Source organism: Schistocerca cancellata, chromosome 12 (genome assembly GCF_023864275.1).
Source record: "Schistocerca cancellata isolate TAMUIC-IGC-003103 chromosome 12, iqSchCanc2.1, whole genome shotgun sequence".
NCBI lineage: Eukaryota > Metazoa > Arthropoda > Insecta > Orthoptera > Acrididae > Schistocerca > Schistocerca cancellata.
The window spans coordinates 133,322,000-133,342,235 of record NC_064637.1 but is presented as its reverse complement, the minus strand read 5'-3'; the positions used below and the strand labels follow the sequence as shown (position 1 = coordinate 133,342,235).

Genomic DNA, 20,236 nt, shown 5'->3' with positions numbered 1-20,236 from the left:
TGCCAGAGTATGGCCGGGCGCCGAACTAAACACACACCCAGGGGGAGTAGTATCTCCTCGATACTCGGTTGGCACGTGTTTTCAGAGGCAAAGTGGCTCTTCTGCCCATGGCGCTGTCCAGGATGCAGGCGCCGCACGTCTCGTAACTGGTATGTCTCGTGCTGAAGTTAGAGCCACACTTCTCCGTGGTGCTAGCTACAAAGGTTGATACTTTTAAAAATAATGGGAATCCTACATATTGATATTTAGGATAATACCATGTTTAGCCCTCGATATATCAAAGATATTATCGATATGTCGGTGTGCCGACGGTGAAAGTGCCGACGGTGAAAGTGCCGACGATTAAAGTGCCGACGAAAAGTGCCGACGATTAAAGTGCCGACGATTAAAGTGCCGACGATTAAAGTGCCGACGATTAAAGTGCCGACGAAGAAAGTGCCGACGAAGAAAGTGCCGACGAAGAAAGCGCCGACGAAGAAAGCGCCGACGAAGGAAGCGCCGACGAAGAAAGCGCCGACGAAGAAAGCGCCGACGAAGAAAGCGCCGACGAAGAAAGCGCAGACGAAGAAAGCGCCGACGAAGGAAGCGCCGACGAAGGAAGCGCCGACGAAGAAAGCGCCGACGAAGGAAGCGCCGACGAAGAAAGCGCCGACGAAGAAAGCGCCGACGAAGAAAGCGCCGACGAAGAAAGCGCCGACGAAGGAAGCGCCGACGAAGGAAGCGCCGACGAAGAAAGAGCCGACGACGAAAGCGCCGACGACGAAAGCGCCGACGACGAAAGCGCCGACGACGAAAGCGCCTACGACGAAAGCGCCTACGACGAAAGCGCCTACGACGAAAGCGCCTACGACGAAAGCGCCGACGACGAAAGCGCCGACGACGAAAGCGCCGACGACGAAAGCGCCGACGACGAAAGCGCCTACGACGAAAGCGCCGACGACGAAAGCGCCGACGACGAAAGCGCCGACGACGAAAGCGCCGACGACGAAAGCGCCGACGACGAAGGCGCCGACGACGAAAGCGCCGACGATGAAAGCGCCGACGATAAAAGCGCCGACGATGAAAGCGCCGACGAAGAAAGCGCCGACGATGAAAGCGCCGACGATGAAAGCGCCGACGATGAAAGCGCCGACGAAGAAAGCGCCGACGAAGAAAGTGCCGACGAAGAAAGTATCGACATACCAACGACAAAAAAGAAAAATCAAAATAAAACAAAACGACTGCACATTGGAAGTATACTGTCAGTTTTAGAGAAGTATTGATTTATTATTAGACATTCTGATCATCAACAAGCTAGCAGCCTGCCTGTAATTAGAACCTTAATTGAAAGGAAAATGATGCCCGTTCGGGCCTGGTGGTAACCACTTTGCTAGCATGATAACTGCGGGGTAAGCGGCACAATCAAAGGTGTCCGATGGGTCCGTCGCTCGGTTTCGTCACATACCGGATTTGTCGGGTGTCGACTTGCCTGTTTCCTCATTCCCGCAAATTCCAGCGACCTAGCGATTGTAGTGTCAAAATTACGTGGAGAAGTTGAACGTTACAGTTTCTTTTGGTAGCCCCGAGCGCCGATTACGTTAGCATTTCTCCTCACGTGTCTCAGCCCACCGCAAAGACCAGTTCTGTCATTTAGATTTTTATTCATCACTTTCAGAGACTGTTTCTGAAGAACGCCGATGTGAAGAAATAGCACACAAGTTGCGTTAAGAATTATTCTTTGTGCCTTGTATACTTGCTTCACACAGTCAAAGAGAATGATAGGACGTGATAAAAGCTCAAAAAGGATTAACACCCCTTCACATACTGAAAGTAAAATTATGTTCCAAAAGACCAACTTCAAATATTTATCGGAAATTTCGAAAAAAAGTTATAGTATAAAATAAAAATATCGACTCTCGATATTGCCGTTTCGATATCAATATATCGATGGAAAAAATATCGCTGGTTAGATATTTTAACAACAGCTCTTGTGTCGGCTGTTGATACACTTCAAAACAGACAGACACGTTTCTAACACAAACCAGCTTGTTGTGGACACGCCGTGCCTGCCCTACTGTTGACGTCTGGGTCTGTCAAACGAGTGACGCCTGCAGAGCCAGAGCACAGGCAATTTGCCGACCACGTCTGTTCAGCGGGTAGCCGTGACCTCAGGGGTAAGCCTGGGCGACATCGTAAATTCCATGCAAAAGTCTTGGCGAGCACGTCGGTACCGATCGACTGCCATGTCGTCCTCCACCACTGGCGTCATTGGATGTCATATGCAGGGGTGTGGGGTCAGCACACTGCTCTCCCGGCTGTTGTCAGTTTCAGAGACCTAAAGCTGCTACTTCACAAGTAGAATCGTGAGGCCCAGAGCATCACGTTCCGGTCCTCCCAAGGCAAAATCCATGGCAGTACCGGCAATCGAAACCGGATCTTCCGCAAGGCAGTCAGCCGCGCTGCCCCTCAGCTGTGGAGTTAGATAATACAGGTGCGTTACCTTTACCAATTACATTCACTGATATCACGCAAACAAAGGAACAACTGACCATATAGCAAAGGACTGTGCGGTTCATCTGTATCTAAACCTAACAAACCGCTGTGAAGTACATGTCACGGGCTGCTTCCCACTGCACCAATTATTACGGTTTCCTCTCGTTCCACTCTTGCATAAAGCGCAGGGAGGAAAATGGATCTGATTGCGCTGCAATTAGACTAACAAGGAGAAGCCGCCAGCGACGCGACCGGGTTTTTGAAACTGTCTATACGGTGACGTAGGTTAAGATCGCAGGCATGACACACTGCAGTCATTCAGCCTGGTGGGTCCTCGTTTGCGAGTAATCGACGAAAAAATTCAGAATTTAGTGTAATACTTAATAGCGTTAGAGAAAGTTAATGACCTAGTTCGAATCCATGGCGTACTGGACAGGATAACAGCTTTGCACGCAGGAGGCTATGGATTCGTACATCATAGGGTGCAATAACATTTTTTGATTTTTAAATCTTTATCGAAATTACCTCGATCATCAATTTTAGTCAATTAATCGTTTTAAATGTAATTTTTTATTTCTATTCTTTTGTCACATCATTTTATCACTTTTTTTTCATTTTTACTTTATAGCATTCTTTTTCCAATCGGAATTTTTATGAATATGAATTTAATTATATTTGCCTATTATAATATACGATTATCGGAAAAATCCGATCTGTCAGTTACAGACAAATAAGAAATAATCTATTTATATTTGTGCAATGGTGAGAAAAATGTAGTTTTGTTACCAGATGTGCAATTTTCTTTGCACGGTAATCGTCGTACAGACATTTAAAATATAACCTAAATACCTACTGCACTATAGACAAAATAACCCACATGAAAATATAAATAAAAACGGGTTTATAACTAAAACGAAATACAAGCAAAATGAGAAATAGATATAATGAACACAGTAATGTGGAAGAAAAAACCAGGTGATAAAACAAAAAAAAAAAAATAAATCTAAATTAATACATAAAATTAATTAGGAACACATGAACAAAGATTTCAAGTGGGGAAAGAATGGTAGGTTCGTTGGTTGGTTTGGTGGAGAGGAGCAAACAGCGAGGTCATCGGTCGCATCAGATTAGGAAAGGAAGTCGGCCGTGTTGTTTCAAAGGAACCATCCCGGCATTTGCCTGACGTGATTTAGGGCAATCACGAAAAATCTGAATCAGTATGGCCGGACACGGGTTTGAACCGTCGTCCTCCCGAATGCGAGTCCAGTAGGTTAACCACTGCGCCGCCTCAAAAAATGGCTCTGTGGACTCTGGGACTTACCAGCTGTGGTCATCAGTCTCCTAGAACTTCGAACTACTTAAACCTAACTAACCTAAGGATATCACACACATCCATGCCCGAGGCAGGATTCGAACCTGCGACCGTAGTAGTCTCGCGGTTCCAGACTCAAGCGCCTAGAACCGCTCGATCACAATGGCCGGCGCTCTACCTCACTTGATGAAAGAGTGACAGGAAGTAAAATGAGAGCAAATGAAGATGCTGATATGATTAAAATTATGCGCCAAAAGAATGAAATTAAATAATTACATTTAAGGGAATTAATCAAATAAACGTATTTACAAACAACGTTTTACTGCATCTAATGAGGTTCGAACCCACACCGTCAATTACTCGCAAACAAGGGTCCACCAGGATGAATGGCCGCAGTGTGTGATACCTGGGATCTTATGAGACTGGCGCGAAGTTAGGATAGACATCATCGTTGAGATGTAGACACACGCCTACGAACTATCGTTTACACTACTGGCCATTGAAATTGCTACACCAAGAAGAAATGAAGATGATAATCGGGTATTCATTGGACAAATATACTGTACTACAACTGACATGTGATTACATTTTCACGCAATTTGGGTGCATACAACCTGAGAAATCGGTACCCAGAACAACCACCTCTGGCGGTAGTAAGGGCCTTGATACGCGTGGGCATTGAGTCAAACAGAGCTTGGATGGCGTACAGGTACAGCTGCCCATGCAACTTCAATTCGATACCACAGTTCATCAGGAGTAGTGACTGGCGTATTGTGACGAGTCAGTTGGTTGGCCACCATTGACCAGACGTTTTCAATTGGTGCGAGATCTGGAGAATGTGCTGGCCAGGGCAGCAGTCGAACATTTTCTGTATCCAGAAACGCCCGTACATGACCTGCAACATGCGGCATGCGGTCGTACATTATCCTGCTGAAATGCAGGGTTTCGGAGGGATCGAATGAAGGGTAGAGCCACGGGTCGTAAAACATCTAAAATGTAACGTCCAATGTTCAAAGTGCAGTCGATGCGAACAAGAGGTGACCGATACGTGTAACCAATGGCACCCCATACCATCACGCCGGGTGATACGCCAGTATGGCGATGACAAATACGCGCTTCCAGTGTGCGTTCACCGCGATGTCGCCAAACACGGATGCGACCATGACGAAGCTGTAAACATAACCTGGATTCATGCGAAAAAATGACGTTTTGCCATTCGTGCACCCAGGTTCGTCGTTGAGTACACCATCGCAGGAGCTACTGTCTGTGATGCAGCGTCAATCGTAACCGCAGCCACGGTCTCCGAGCTGATAGTCCATGCTGCTGCAAACGTCGCCGAACTGTTCGTGCAGATGGTTGTTATCTTGCAAATGTCCCATCTGCTGACTCAGGGATCGAGACGTGGCTGCACGATCCGTTACAGCCATGCGGATAAGATGCCTGTCATCTCGACTGCTAGTGATACGAGGCCGTTGGGATCCAGCACGGCGTTCCGTATTACCCTCCTGAACCCACCGATTCCATATTCTGCTAACAGTCATTGGATCTCGACCAAAGCGCGCAGCAATGTCGCGATACGATAAACTGCAACCGCGATAGGCTACAATCCGACCTTTATGAAAGTCGGAAACGTGATGGTACGCATTTCTCCTCCTTACACGAGGCATCACAACAACGTTTCACCAGGCAACGCCGGTCAATTGTCGTTCGTGTATGAGAAATCTGTTGGAAACTTTCGTCATGTCAGCACGTTGTAGGTGTCGCCGCCGGCGCCAACCTTGTGTGAATGCTCTGAAAAGCTAATCATTTGCATATCACAGCATCTTCCTCGTGTCGGTTAAATTTCGTGTCTGTTGCACGTCATCTTCGTGGTGTAGCAATTTTAATGGCCAGTAGTGTAGTTGCCAGAATTTCGACGTTGTCATACAACATACTGTGACCAGTGTCAATACAGTGCTCTGCCACTGCCGACTTGTTAGGTTGTAAAAGTCGTGTGTAGCTCCGGTGTTCTGCGCATCTTTCTTGGACAGTAAAAGTTGTTTGTCCAATGTAAGAAAGGCCACATTCACATGGAATTTTGTAAACACCAGATTTTCGGAGCATCTTTGACGAGTGCAGCTGTCTTGGGTGGAGGAAGAAAAATGAATTTTACTTTGTGTCTGCTGAGAATCCGTCCTATTTTTGATGAGAGGCTACCGACATATGGCAGGAAGGCCATTGATTTAAAGGTTTCTTCGTCTTCTTCTGCTTTCTTTGTGCCCTCTTTGGGCTTTATTTTCAGTGCCCTTTGTATTTGCTGTGGGGAGTACCCATTGTCTTCAAAGACTCTTTGTAAGTGGGTAAGTTCATCTTGCAGACTACATTCGTCAGAAATAATATGCGCTCTATGGGTCAAAGTCATCTTCTTGGTGTAGCAATTTTAATGGCCAGTGATGTATTTGTCACAACTCTTTCTTGATGTTGTGATTTTTTTCGGATGCGTGTTACATAATTTGTGTGTTTTGCTTTCTCCATAAAATTGTTGTGGAGCCACGACCAGCTTGCAAAGTGTATGGTTGACATCTTGGCTACATGGCTTCGTGGGGTCTGCGCCACACGCTAACCCTACCATCGGCTCTGGAATGGGGAGTTATCTGACCAGGTCACGGTTTTCCATCCGTCTATGGTGCAAGCAATATGGTCACGAGGCCAGGGGAGACGCTGGAAGCGATGTCGTGATGTTGGCGAAGGCACTCGCATCGGTCGTTCGCTGTCGTAGCCCATTAATGCCAAATTTCACCGCACCGGTTCAAAATGGTTCAAATGGCTCTGAGCACTATGGGACTTAACTTCTGAAGTCATCAGTCCCCTAGAACTTAGAACTACTTAAACCTATCTAACCTAAGGACATCACACACATCCATGCCCGAGGCAGGATTCGAACCTGCGACCGTAGCGGTCTCGTGGTTCCAGACTGAAGCGCCTAGAACCGCTTGGCCACTCCGGCCGGCTTTCGCCGCACTGTCCTGACAAATACGTTCGTCGTACGTCCCACATTGACTTCTGCGATTATTTCACGCAGTGTTGCTTGTTTATTAGAACTGACAACTCTACCCAAACGCCGCTGCTCTGGGTCGTTAAGTGAAGTCCGTCCGCCACTGCGTTGCCTGTGGTTAAAGGTAATGTCTGAAATCTGGTACTCGCGGCGTATACTTGACGCTGTCGATCTCGAAATACTGACTTCTCTAACGATTTCCGAAATGAAATCTCCCATGCGTGTAACTCCAACTACCATTTCGCGTTCAAAGTCTGTTGATTGCCGTCGATTGGCAATAATCACGTCGCGAACCACTTCACACGAATCACCAGAGTACACGTGTGAACTCCGCCAATACAGTGCCCTTTTATACCTTGTGTATGCGGTACTTCCGCCCTTTGTATACAGGGTGGTCCATCGATTGTGACCGGGCCAAATATCTCACGAAATAATCGTCAAACGAAAAAGCTACAAAGAACTAAACTCGTCCAGCTTGAAGGGGGAAACCAGATGGCGCTATGGTTAGCCCGCTAGATAGCGCTGCCATAGGTCAAACGGATATCAACTGCGTTTTTTTAAATAGGAACCCCCATTTTTTATTACATATTCGTGTAGTACGTAAAGAAATATGAATGTTTTAGTTGGACCACTTTTTTCGATTTGTGATAGGTGGCGCTGTATTAGTCACAAGCATGGCTTACAATTTTAGACGAACAGTTGGTAACAGGTAGGTTTTTTAAATTAAAATACAGAACGTAGGTACGTTTAAACATTTTATTTCGGTTGTTCCAATGTGATACATCTACCTTTGTGAACTTATCATTTCTAAAACGCGTCCATTTAAAGCGTGTTTACCTGTCAACACCACATTAATGCAATAAATGCTCAAAATTATGTCCGTCAACCTCAATGCATTTGGCAATACGTGTAACGACATCCCTCTCAACAGCGAGTAGTTCGCCTTCCGTAATGTTCGCACACGGATTGACAATGCGCTGACCCATGTTGTCGGGCGTTGTCGGTGGATCACGATAGCGAATATCCTTCAACCTTTCCCACAGAAAGAAATCCGGGGACGTCAGATCCGGTGAACGTGCGGGCCATGGTATGGTGCTTCGACGACCAATCCACCTGTCATGAAATATGCTGTGCAATACCGCTTCAATCGCACGTGAGCTATGTGACGGACATCCATCATGTTGGAAGTACGTCGCCATTCTGTCATGCAGTGAAACATCTTGTAGTAACTTCGGTAGAATATTAAGTAGGAAGTCAGCATGCATTCCACCATTTAGATTGCTATCGATAAAATGGGGCCAATTATCCTTCCTCCCATAATGCCGCACCATACATTAACCCGCCAAGGTCGCTGATGTTCCACTTGTCGCAGCCATCGTGGATTTTCCGTTACCAAATAGTGCATATTATGCCGGTTTACGTTACCGCTGTTGGCGAATGACGCTCGTCGCTAAATAGAACGCATGCAAACAATCTGTCATCGTCCCGTAATTTCTCTTGTGCCCAGTGGCAGAACTGTACATGACGTTCAAAGTCGTCGCCATTCAATTCTCGGTGAATAGAAATATGGTACGGGTGCAATCGATGTTGATGTAGCATTCTCAACACCGACGTTTTTGAGATTCCTGATCCTCGCGCAATTTGTCTGCTCCTGATATGCGGATTAGCCGCGACAGCAACTAAAACACCTACTTGAGCATCATCATTTGCTGCAGGTCGTGGTTGACGTTTCACATGTGACTGAACACTTCCTGTTTCCTTAAATAACGTAACTATCCGGCGAACGGTTCGGACACTTGGATGATGTCGTCCAGAATACCGAACAGCATACATAGCACACGCCCATTGGGCATTTTGATCACAATAGCCATACATCAACACGATATCGACCTTTTCCGCAATTGGTAAACGATCCATTTTAACACGGGTAATGTATCACGAAGCAAATACCGTCCGCACTTGCAGAATTTTACGTGACACCACGTACTTATACAATTATTACAGCGCCATCTATCACAAAGCGAAAAAAGTGGTCCAACTAAAAGGTTCATATTTCTTTATGTACTACACGAACATGTAATAAAAATGGGGGTTTCTACTTAAAAAAAAAAACGCAGTTGATAGCCGTTTGACCAATGGCAGCGCCATCTAGCGGGCCAGCCGTAGCGGCATCTGCTTTCCCCCTTCAAGCTAGACGAGTTTCGTTCTTTGTAGTTTTTTTCGTTTGATGCTTATTTCGTGAGATATTTGGCCCGCTCACTATCAATGGATCATCGTGTATGTGCATGTAGCTACTCCATGACTTTGATGAACTCAGTGTATTCTTGTAACAGTCGCAGTCGCAGAAAATCTGGAGCCAATACTGTTCACAGTGGGACAGCGATGTGGCCTAACAAAATTTAACAACTTTTGAGTAGAAATGTAACACACTTTTGAGAAACGCGCGGCGCAGCTGTGCGTAGTTCACAGTATTGTGCTGCACGTCGTGCTGCGCGTACTCACCGAGACGAGTCCGCCGGTCTCGCAGGGAACGTCCAGGAAGTCGAAGTGCACCTCGATGGCCCTGTCGGGGTCTGCCAGCAGGTAGACGCCGCACACCGGCACCTCGGGGGCGGCGCCGGGCGTCAGGACGCCGTGCGGGGGCGGCGGGGGCGGGCCCGCCTTGTAGAAGAACTGGCCGCCCTCCGACGTCACCGTTACGCAGTCTGCAGGCATACAGAGCAAACAGCGCTGTCAGCAAAACGTCTCCGCCTGTAGTGTGTACACCCCAACTCGACAGGAAACTACGTTTTATATCATGATAGAAGCTGAAGAAACGAATTAAAATTTGTGCCGCGGCCGGACTTGAACACGGGTCTCCTTCTTGCTAGATAGACGTTGTAAGACGTCGTAGTCTCCTGACCTTCATTGCTTACATATTCCGCCCTCACAATCATATTCCGCACATCACGACGCTTCATTCGAACCCGAACTTGATAAGATACAGTCAATGTTGTATGAATTCATGTAAACGATATGCAAATAACAAGTGCGCACCGGGGTTGAAATACTCGAGGCTGGCGTGCACACATACATTCCAGGCACGACGGTCACAGAAGCTTTTAGTTAGAGAGAGGCAGACTACATGCCGGGAGGCCAGTCCCTTTAGAGTACGAGTCAACCTCGGCCGCCCGTGGAGCAGACAGCGTGTGCCCGAGTGAAAGGGGGAACGACCCCATGTTCCGTTTAAAAGCAAATCCCGCTACATTGTGTGGGAGCGTCCAACCTACGCATTCTTTACACATAGCACGCAGTTTGAGAGATTTTCACAGGGAGGCAGCAAACGCCAAACGCCGATACTACAGATTTCCGGATTGGTCGCCTTAAACGAAACGTCATTCTCCCGTTTTAGAAGAGCAATGCTGATTGGCAGACGATATTTCTGACGCCTTGAGCTGAAGGAGTAATGGAAGAGACCAAAAGATATACCCCTTCACGTCTGGCGTGGAGAGGCGCCGTTCCGTTGTCGCTCTTGGAGCAAGGAACAAGTCTCTCCTCAGTACATTACTGGGAGAGCACCTCTGTCGAGAGCGAATCGAAGTGCGACTCTATATTGAGTCCTTACGATTAAGCTTTCTTCGCTGTGTTGGCTGATACACTTATTGTGCGGTGTGAACGGAAAGAGTTATACAGTAGTTAAACGCCTGCGAGCGAATTTTTGAGTGGTATCGCGGTGGACTGGTTATCTGACCGGTGTACCACATCAATAGTTAGACTAGGGGTGAATTGGAGTCCTTGAATTCATCAAGGCGTAAGGAGAGTTTGATTGGGAAAGGTCAATCCAGATAGAACGAGAATTATCTTATTTGTCAGCAGCGAGCGGCGCAGACAGCAGTCATCGCAGCTTATGGTATTGTGCGCTACAGCTCTTGCGAGCCCCATATTTCCTCCACAACAGTACACTTCACTGTATTTCACACGCGACAGCCTCGACCGTACCTAGCAACATTCTAATGGATAATTATTCAAGTTGAGTAGGCGCAGCTCTCAGCCATTCTGACAAGTCAATAACAATCTTAAACCTTGTATAGAAATTTCATTAGCGAATCCTATCCTTAAGAGGTAACTTCACATTCCGAAAACAACCTGGAAATAACTTGTTCAGTTCATAACTAAAAGTGCCATTGTGATTTCTCAGAATTTTTGCAAACTAAATAATAATTTTCATTAGTCTCATGTTTTTCTTACACCTACAAGGGGAGGCCGCCAATTGTGAAATTCAGATTCGATTCATACTGCGCATAATAACAGCTCATGGCCAGAGGTGTAATGTGGCAAAGCACCAAGATGCACTTCTCAGCCGTTGTCGAGGAAATACAGTTAAAAGATAAAAGAAACCGTTGCGGTGAAATACTCTCTACGATTAATAATTTCCTACGACTTCGTGGCGCAGCGGTAAGCGCTCGGGTTTGTAATCCGAAGGGCGCCGGAGCGAATCTCGCGACATGCAAATTTTTTTTATTATTTCTTTGGTAATTCAAATGTGTACACACACACACACACACACACACACACACACATATATATATATATATATATATATATATATATATATATATATATATATATATATTTCCCGGCAATCAGTTGGAACAATTATGCATATAATAAGTTGTTGAAAGTCGTTTGTCGTGGAAAAATAATACTTGAAATAAAACACAATATCACAAATAATATTCAAGTGGATACAATTTATTGAAAAGTTCGGTATACACTCGCACATAATTAACAATTAGTGACCAGAAGTAGCTGGAGTATCGCACGAACCAGAGTGATAGTTATCATAGAAACATGGAAAGCAGAAAACAGCACGACATCGAGCACATCTGATGAACGATGCGTTTTTACAAGAACAATTGTTTTTTAAATTATCTGTTGAGAAACACACCTGACTGACATTCTGAAAAATTGTTCCATCGTTCATCAGGTTTGATGCATACCACGCGTATCGTATCATATCGGCAAAAATCGGAGAAGAGAATTGGTGGTGGACGATGGATTGGATTTTTATACAGTCGTCTCTGGAGTTGATGTCACTATTTCGCTCGATTAAAATCAAATTTTGATCAAATTTTTTACCTGCCGGTAAAAATACACGTCACACGGTTGGACGAGAGGAGTGCACTTTGGAGGAATGACTTTTATAGTGCACGTTGGTAACTTCTTATCGTCCTGGAACATCTCATCGTATAATGCCGGGTTCGTTTGCCCTCCCCAAGAGTCGATCAGAAGGAGAAATTCTTTCTTTTGTACGTATGGTTGCAAAGCATTATTTCAAGAAGTCCATGAACAAGCCCGTTGTTAGTTTACCGGATTTGGAGGATGTAATAACAACGTTGGTATACTTCTTGGCGTACTCGTCGACTGTCTTCTGTACTCTGGGTCCAAACGTACCTGTGGACTCTTGGACGCATACGAAAACAAGTGGCAAGACTCGTCCAGACATCGTGATTGAATATTGTGCCGTATATGAATGCGTCACCTTGTTCATGTCGTGTCGGGTTACCAGGACAGCCTTTGTGTGTGTGTGTGTGTGTGTGTGTGTGTGTGTGTGTGTGTGTTTGTATACATTTGTATTACAAAAAACAAATAATAAAAAAAAGTTGGACGGCGCGAGATTCGATTCGGCGACCTTCGGATTACGAATCCGAGCGCTTACCGCTGCGCCACGATGCTGTATAAAGTTATTAATCGTAGAGAGTATTTCACCGCAACGGTTTCTTTTAACTGTCTATTTTCTCGACAACGGCTGAGAAGTGCATCTTGGTGCTTTGCCACATTACACCTCTGGCCATGAGCTGTTATTATCCGCAGTATGAATCGAATCTGAATTTCACAATTGGCAGCCTCCCCTTGTTAGTAGCACTACTCCAGTACCCAAGTATCCCACTAGTTACGTAAGAAATTTTGTGAATTTTTTTGTCATTTCCTTACAGTGGACGACTCTAGAAGATATTTATTGCTGAAAGTTTTTCAGGCATTTCTCTTCAGAACGTTAGGAGCGTCTGTCTGACTTCTGTAGTAGTGTGGGGGTGGAAATTTCATTTTGCAGGAGCTACAGGGTAAAGTGTACATCTCAGATTAATCCGTTGTGCAGAATGACAGAACAGCATCCACACACTCACAAGGTGTTAGCCATTACACCGCCGTAACAGCAGAGGTAGCAAACTTGCACAGACTACCCCATTACGTACAAAGCTGGTGTGTTATTCCAATACCAGAAAGCCTCGGCAATACTGCCGATTTCATCATCATCATCATCATCATCATCATCATCATCTTGGGTAGTCTCCAGCCTCTGGCCGGTTCTGTACGGAAAATAGGCCGCCTCTCCATCGTCTTCTGTCTTGCCACCATTTCTCCGTCTTCATCTTGGTCCTGTCTTCTCCTTTCTTCTGGACGCACTCTTCTACTCCTTTCAGCCATCTGTCTTCCGGTCTTCCTCTTGGTCTCTTTCCTTCCAGTTTCATCTCGTATATCCTCATTGGTATCCTCTTCTCCTCCATTCTGCTAACGTGTCCATACCTTCTCAGCCTTGATTTCTCCGTGTCCTCCTGTAATGGTTCCACCTTCATAAACTCTCTGATCCTATCATTTCCTAACCTATCTTTGTCACTCCAATACTGTTTCTCAAAAATTTCATCTCACCAGCTTGTACTTTGCTTTTCTCTCTTCCTTTCACAACCCAGGTTTCTGATACATACCTCAGGATTGGGACATAGTATGACTCGTATGTAACCGTTTTACTGATTTGGGGTACATCCTCGCTCCATATCATGCTTCTGACTCTCTTCCGAAATGCTTCTGCTTTTCTCCCCCACTCGTTTATTTCTCTGTCGTTTTTTTCCATCTTCCTGTATCAGGCTTTCTACGTATTTGAAACTCTCCACTCTCCTCAAACGTTCCCCACCAATTGTTATTCCCGTTGTTCCTCTCTCCTTCTTTCTTGTTGTGATAATAATCCCACTGCCGATTTAAGAAGGGAGAAAGAGGTTGAAGTGGTGAACTGAAGTCCGTGAGGGCAGTGGACTAGGGTCATCCGTTCAGCTGTGCAACCCATACTGCTCTGCTGCTGTAATGGATAGCACAACTGCCTGGTATCCAAGAGACCCAGGTTTAAGTCCTGGCTGTGCCACAAATTTTAATTCATTTCTTCAGCTTCTGTTATTATCGAAGATTAAACTGAGACTCATATGTCTCAATGAAAATTTAATTCCATCAGATACACAGAAAACATTGTTCAGGGATATTTCCTTAATCTGTATTAGGGAGACCGGAAAGTAACGGATTTCTTGCATTAAATTCAAACAAATAAATTGATGACAGATATTTATTTTCATTCCGTGATACAATCATGCTCGTTATCAGCAACCTTTTGCGGTCTAGTGTACAAATTTTCAATGCTACATCGATAAAAATCAGTTAGTGTTTCAGCAAAATGTCTGGAAATGGCTTTTTTGATATCATCCACATTTTCACATTTTCTTGACACTTAGAGAATGTTGTAGCGATCGGAATAAGGGGAAACACACGTGAGTTCCAGACTCCAACCAGGGGTCCAGCTGGTAAAGTGACTGTGCATGCGGAGTGAACAAGAACGGGGTACAAGCTAGAGCCCAAGATACACGTTTATGTCGTCAGCGCTAAGCAACACTTGAGTTGGTGTGAAGAGCGATACAGCTGGGCAGTGGGTGACTGGAAAAGATTCATTCACAGCGATGTTATCTATAATACAATACACAATCACCAGTAATCTTTATTTTACAATTGTTGTTGCCTACTTTCGCCCAAATAAACAGGTACTCGTCTGCATTCAGCTTCTTATTTCTTCTCGTAGACAAATTAAACGGCTCGTCTGGAACCAACGTGCCATAGGGAACCTTCGCTAGTAGTCCTGTACTCTCTGCTATACTCCAAGTCTTCCAAGCCAAACTGTTTGCATCAGGGAATGCCTCAAGGCCACAGCAGCCTGCGTTGCTTCCCCATACAACAGCCGAGGCCAACCAGGTACTGCCTCCAAACACAGCACTAATATCAAATGTGAACTGCATTCTCAGTCCACGAAAGGCATTTGGACCACCAATAAGCTGGTGCTGCGGCAATCTGATGAGACGGTTTGGGTTTGGCGAATGGTTGGAGATTACTAACTATCGTCATGTGTAGTGGCAATAGTGAAGCACGGGGAGGTAGTGTTGTGGCGTGTTCGTGTCGGGCTTACCCCTCCTCCCTCCTCCCCCCCCCTTCCCCGCCCTGCTGCGATTAATAAAACGGTACACCCGGGAGAATACGAACATATTTTTCAGGACAGCGCAGTGCGTTAGGTAGAGGAACAGTCCGGACACAATGATTGATTGTACCAGTCGAACAATGCTTCTGTGAGGCGGTGTGAGGCTGTGAGGCGGTGGATGGTGGACAGTTGTAGTAGTAGTAGTAGTAGTAGTAGTAGTTGTTGTTGTTGTTGTGGTCTTCGGTCCTGAGACTGGTTTGATGCAGCTCTCCATGCTACTCTATCCTGTGCAAGCTGCTTCATCTCCCAGTACCTACTGCAACCTACATCCTTCTGTATCTGTTTAGTGTATTCATCTCTTGGTCTCCCTCTACGATTTTTACCCTCCACGCTGCCCTCCAATACTAAATTTGTGATCCCTTGATGCCTCAGAACATGTCCTACCAACCTGTCCCTTCTAGTCAAGTTGTGCCACAAACTCCTCTTCTCCCCAATTCTATTCAATACCTCCTCATTAGTTATGTGATCTACCTATCTAATCTTCAGCATTCTTCTGTAGCACCACATTTCGAACGCTTCTATTCTCTTCTTGTCCAAACTATTTACCGTCCATGTTTCACTTCCATACATGGCTACACTCCATACAAATACTGTCAGGAACGACTTCCTGACACTTAAATCTATTCTCGATGTTAACAAATTTCTCTTCTTCAGAAACGCTTTCCTAGCCATTGCCAGTCTACATTTTACATCCTCTCTACTTCGACCATCATCAGATATTTTTCTCCCAAATAGCAAAACTCACCTACTACTTTAAGTGTCTCATTTCCTAATACACTCATGGAAATTGAAATAAGAACACCGTGAATTCATTGTCCCAGGAAGGGGAAACTTTATTGACACATTCCTGGGGTCAGATACATCACATGATCACACTGACAGAACCACAGGCACATAGACACAGGCAACAGAGCATGCACAATGTCGGCACTAGTACAGTGTATATCCACCTTTCGCAGCAATGCAGGCTGCTATTCTCCCATGGAGACGATCGTAGAGATGCTGGATGTAGTCCTGTGGAACGGCTTGCCATGCCATTTCCACCTGGCGCCTCAGTTGGACCAGCGTTCGTGCTGGACGTGCAGACCGCGTGAGACGACGCTTCATCCAGTCCCAAACATGCTCAATGGGGGACAGATCCGGAGATCTTGCTGGCCAGGGTAGTTGACTTACACCTTCTAGAGCACGTTCGGTGGCACTGGATACATGCGGACGTGCATTGTCCCGTTGGAACAGCAAGTTCCCTTGCCGGTCTAGGAATGGTAGAACGATGGGTTCGATGACGGTTTGGATGTACCGTGCACTATTCAGTGTCCCCTCGACGATCACCAGTGGTGTACGGCCAGTGTAGGAGATCGCTCCCCACACCATGATGCCGGGTGTTGGCCCTGTGTGCCTCGGTCGTATGCAGTCCTGATTGTGGCGCTCACCTGCACGGCGCCAAACACGCATACGACCATCATTGGCACCAAGGCAGAAGCGACTCTCATCGCTGAAGACGACACGTCTCCATTCGTCCCTCCATTCACGCCTGTCGCGACACCACTGGAGGCGGGCTGCACGATGTTGGGGCGTGAGCGGAAGACGGCCTAACGGTGTGCGGGACCGTAGCCCAGCTTCATGGAGACGGTTGCGAATGGTCCTCGCCGATAGCCCAGGAGCAACAGTGTCCCTAATTTGCTGGGAAGTGGCGGTGCGGTCCCCTGCGGCACTGCGTAGGATCCGACGGTCTTGGCGCGCATCTGTGCGTCGCTGCGGTCCGGTCCCAGGTCGACGGGCACGTGCACCTTCCGCCGACCACTGGCGACAACATCGATGTACTGTGGAGACCTCACGCCCCACGTGTTGAGCAATTCGGCGCTACGTCCAACCGGCCTCCCGCATGCCCACTATACGCCCTCGCTCAAAGTCCGTCAACTGCACATACGGTTCACGTCCACGCTGTCGCGGCATGCTACCAGTGTTAAAGACTGCGATGGAGCTCCGTATGCCACGGCAAACTGGCTGACACTGACGGCGGCGGTGCACAAATGCTGCGCAGCTAGCGCCATTCGACGGCCAACACCGCGGTTCCTGGTGTGTCCGCTGCGCCGTGCGTGTGATCATTGCTTGTACAGCCCTCTCGCAGTGTCCGGAGCAAGTATGGTGGGTCTGACAGACCGGTTTCAATGTGTTCTTTTTTCCATTTCCAGGAGTGTATAATTCCTTCAGCATCACCCGATTTAATTCGACTACATTCCATTATCCTCGTTTTGCTTTTGTTGATGTTCATCTTATATCCTCCTTTCAAGACACTGTCCATTCCGTTCAGCTGCTCTTCTAAGTGGACAGTAACATCTCTGAAATGGACTGACACGCCCAGAACGCCGACCTGAATGCAATGGAACACCTTTGGGATAAGACAGATCATCGACTTCGCACCAGACCTTAGCGTGCTAGATCACTACCTATCTCGTTTCGACTCTTGAGGAACAATGGGCCGCCATTTCTCCACAGACATCCAGGTGCTTCACAGAAAATGTCGACAGCAGAGTTGATACCGTTATAAAGGAGAAGTGTGGACACACCTATATTAGTGTCCATTAAAAAGTGTCCGGATACTTCTGATCATGAACGACAGTGGTTCCTACCAGGTGGTCGGCGGACCCCCAGTGGTCCGCGAGCTATGCCAGATGGGACCGCAAGATGCTATTAGAATAAAATAGATATTTCGTATGATAACAGATTTTTTGTCTTGGCCGCTTCCTGCATGAGCAGGTTTAAGCTCAATATTTTTTCAATAATGAATATGTCAATGTTTTTTCTAAGCACCAAAAATAGAAAACGTATAATAAGACTATTACTTTGGATTTTTTAGGTACTTGATACTGTGATATGACAAGGTACCAATCATGCTCTATGAGGCGGTCCTCGAGAAAATTTTGTTGGGAACCCCTGATTTAGGGTATTACATCAGGAGTAGTAGTAGTAGTCGTAGTAGTAGTAGTACAGGCTGTCTGGAAAGTAGGGACGAATATTAAAGTGCTACAGAACATAGAAAATTTATTGAAAATGTAATGTTCTTCTTACAAATACATTAAGTCACTTCTCACTTCTCTCATTTATTTATGAAAACTTATATGTTCCATACGACCACCCAAGGCCACACGGCAATGAGCAATGGGTCCATTGAAGTTCGCCGGCCGGGGTGGCCTAGCGGTTCTAGGCGCTTAAGTCTGGAACCGCGTGACCGCTACGGTCGCAGATTCGAATCCTGCCTCGGGCATGGATGTGTGTGCTGTCGTTAGGTTAGTTAGGTTTAAGTAGTTCTAAGTTCTAGGGGACTGATGACCTTAGAAGTTAAGTCCGATAGTGATCAGAGCCATTTGAACCATTTTTTAACCATTGAAGTTCCCGATGAGGCGTTCACAATCATCTGGTGAGATGCCGTTAATAGCCCTTTTAATTTCATCCTTCAGTTGGCGTACTGTTTGTGGTTTGTTCACGTACACTTTTGATTCCCCAAATCCCCACAAAAAAGGTCACAAGGCTTAAGACTGCATGATTGGCAGTCTATGAAGAGATTATTTCTTGTGGAAATTTTTCATTGAGCAGAGCAATCGTTTTACGGGATGTGTGACATGTCGCACCATCTTTTTGACACCAAAAAAATCGTCATTTCGTCAAAAAGAGGGAAAAACCAATCAGAAAGCACGTTTATCGTAACGGTCGTCGTTCACAGTGACTGTAGCTCCCTCACCATTTTCAAAAAAGTACGGACCGATCACTGCTCCTGCCCAGAACCCAAACCACACAGTCGTGCGTTGAGGATGCACTCATCTTCTACAGTCACTCGCCGATTTCTGTTACCCCATATTCTGCAGTTCTGCTTATTGACGCACCCACTGAGGTGGAAATGGACCTCATCTGAGAAAATTGTTCTTTCTCTGTTCTCGTTCTTCCCTTGTGGAGCCAAGACCCATTGAGCACATCTATGTCTCTTTCCATGAGCTGCTGGCTTCGGCTCTTATGTAAGTTGAATCTCGTACGTCTGCATTTTCAGAGCTTTCGAAACGATTTCATGCAGTGAACTTGGTGTCAAATTTAATTGTAGAGTTCGTCGGCGAACCGATTTTCTGGGGCCGACGGTCACATTGTCACGCACAACAGCCGTGTTTTCTTGTTTTCGAACAGAACGCGGTCATCCTGTTTTCTTTTTTTAACGTCTGAAACAGAATCCGTGGTCTCAAACTTCCGGATCAACTTCTGAACTGATGATTCGGTTGTAGCTGCATTACCTCCGATACTTTGGTAGTGGTACGGTCACACTACTTGATCTAACTTACGCTATGGACAACACACACACACACACACACACACACACACACACGCACGCACGCACGCACGCACACACACACACACACACACACACACAGACCCACACAGACACACAGACACAGACACTGACTCACACACACACACACACACACACACACGCGCACACACACGCGCACACACACGCACACACACACACACACACACACACACACACACACACACACACACAGACACACACAGACACACACACACACACACACACACACACACACACACACACACACACACACACACAACCAGACCTACACAGACACAGACTCACACACACACACACACACAGACACAGACACACACACACACACACACACACACACACACACACACACACACACACACACACACACATACAGACCCACACAGACACACACACACACACACACACACACACACACACACACACACACACACACACACATACACACACACACACACACACACACAGACACAGACACACACACAGACAACACACACACACACACACACACAGACCCACACAGACACACAGACACAGACACAGACACACACACACACGCACACACACACGCACACACACACGCCCCTGAGGCAGGACTCGAACCTCCGACGGGGAAGCCGCACGGACCGTGACAAGGCGCCTCCGATCGCGCGGCTACCCCACGCGGAATTACCTCCGAGTGTCAAACGCAATTCACGAACGGTTGCCGTGGGGCTTTCACTGTTTTTGTAATAACTTTTT

The 20,236-nt window shown here is 46.4% G+C and overlaps 1 protein-coding gene across 1 annotated transcript in view; it reads right to left on the bottom strand.

Moving 5' to 3' along the window:
* Positions 1-20,236, bottom strand: part of LOC126109630 (corticotropin-releasing factor-binding protein) — a 1,121,590-nt gene that overhangs the window by 124,404 nt on the left and 976,950 nt on the right. Inside the window, exon 4 of the mRNA XM_049914676.1 lies at positions 9,321-9,523. Within this exon, the coding sequence (XP_049770633.1) occupies positions 9,321-9,523 (203 nt within the window). The remainder of the gene's footprint in view (positions 1-9,320; positions 9,524-20,236) is intronic.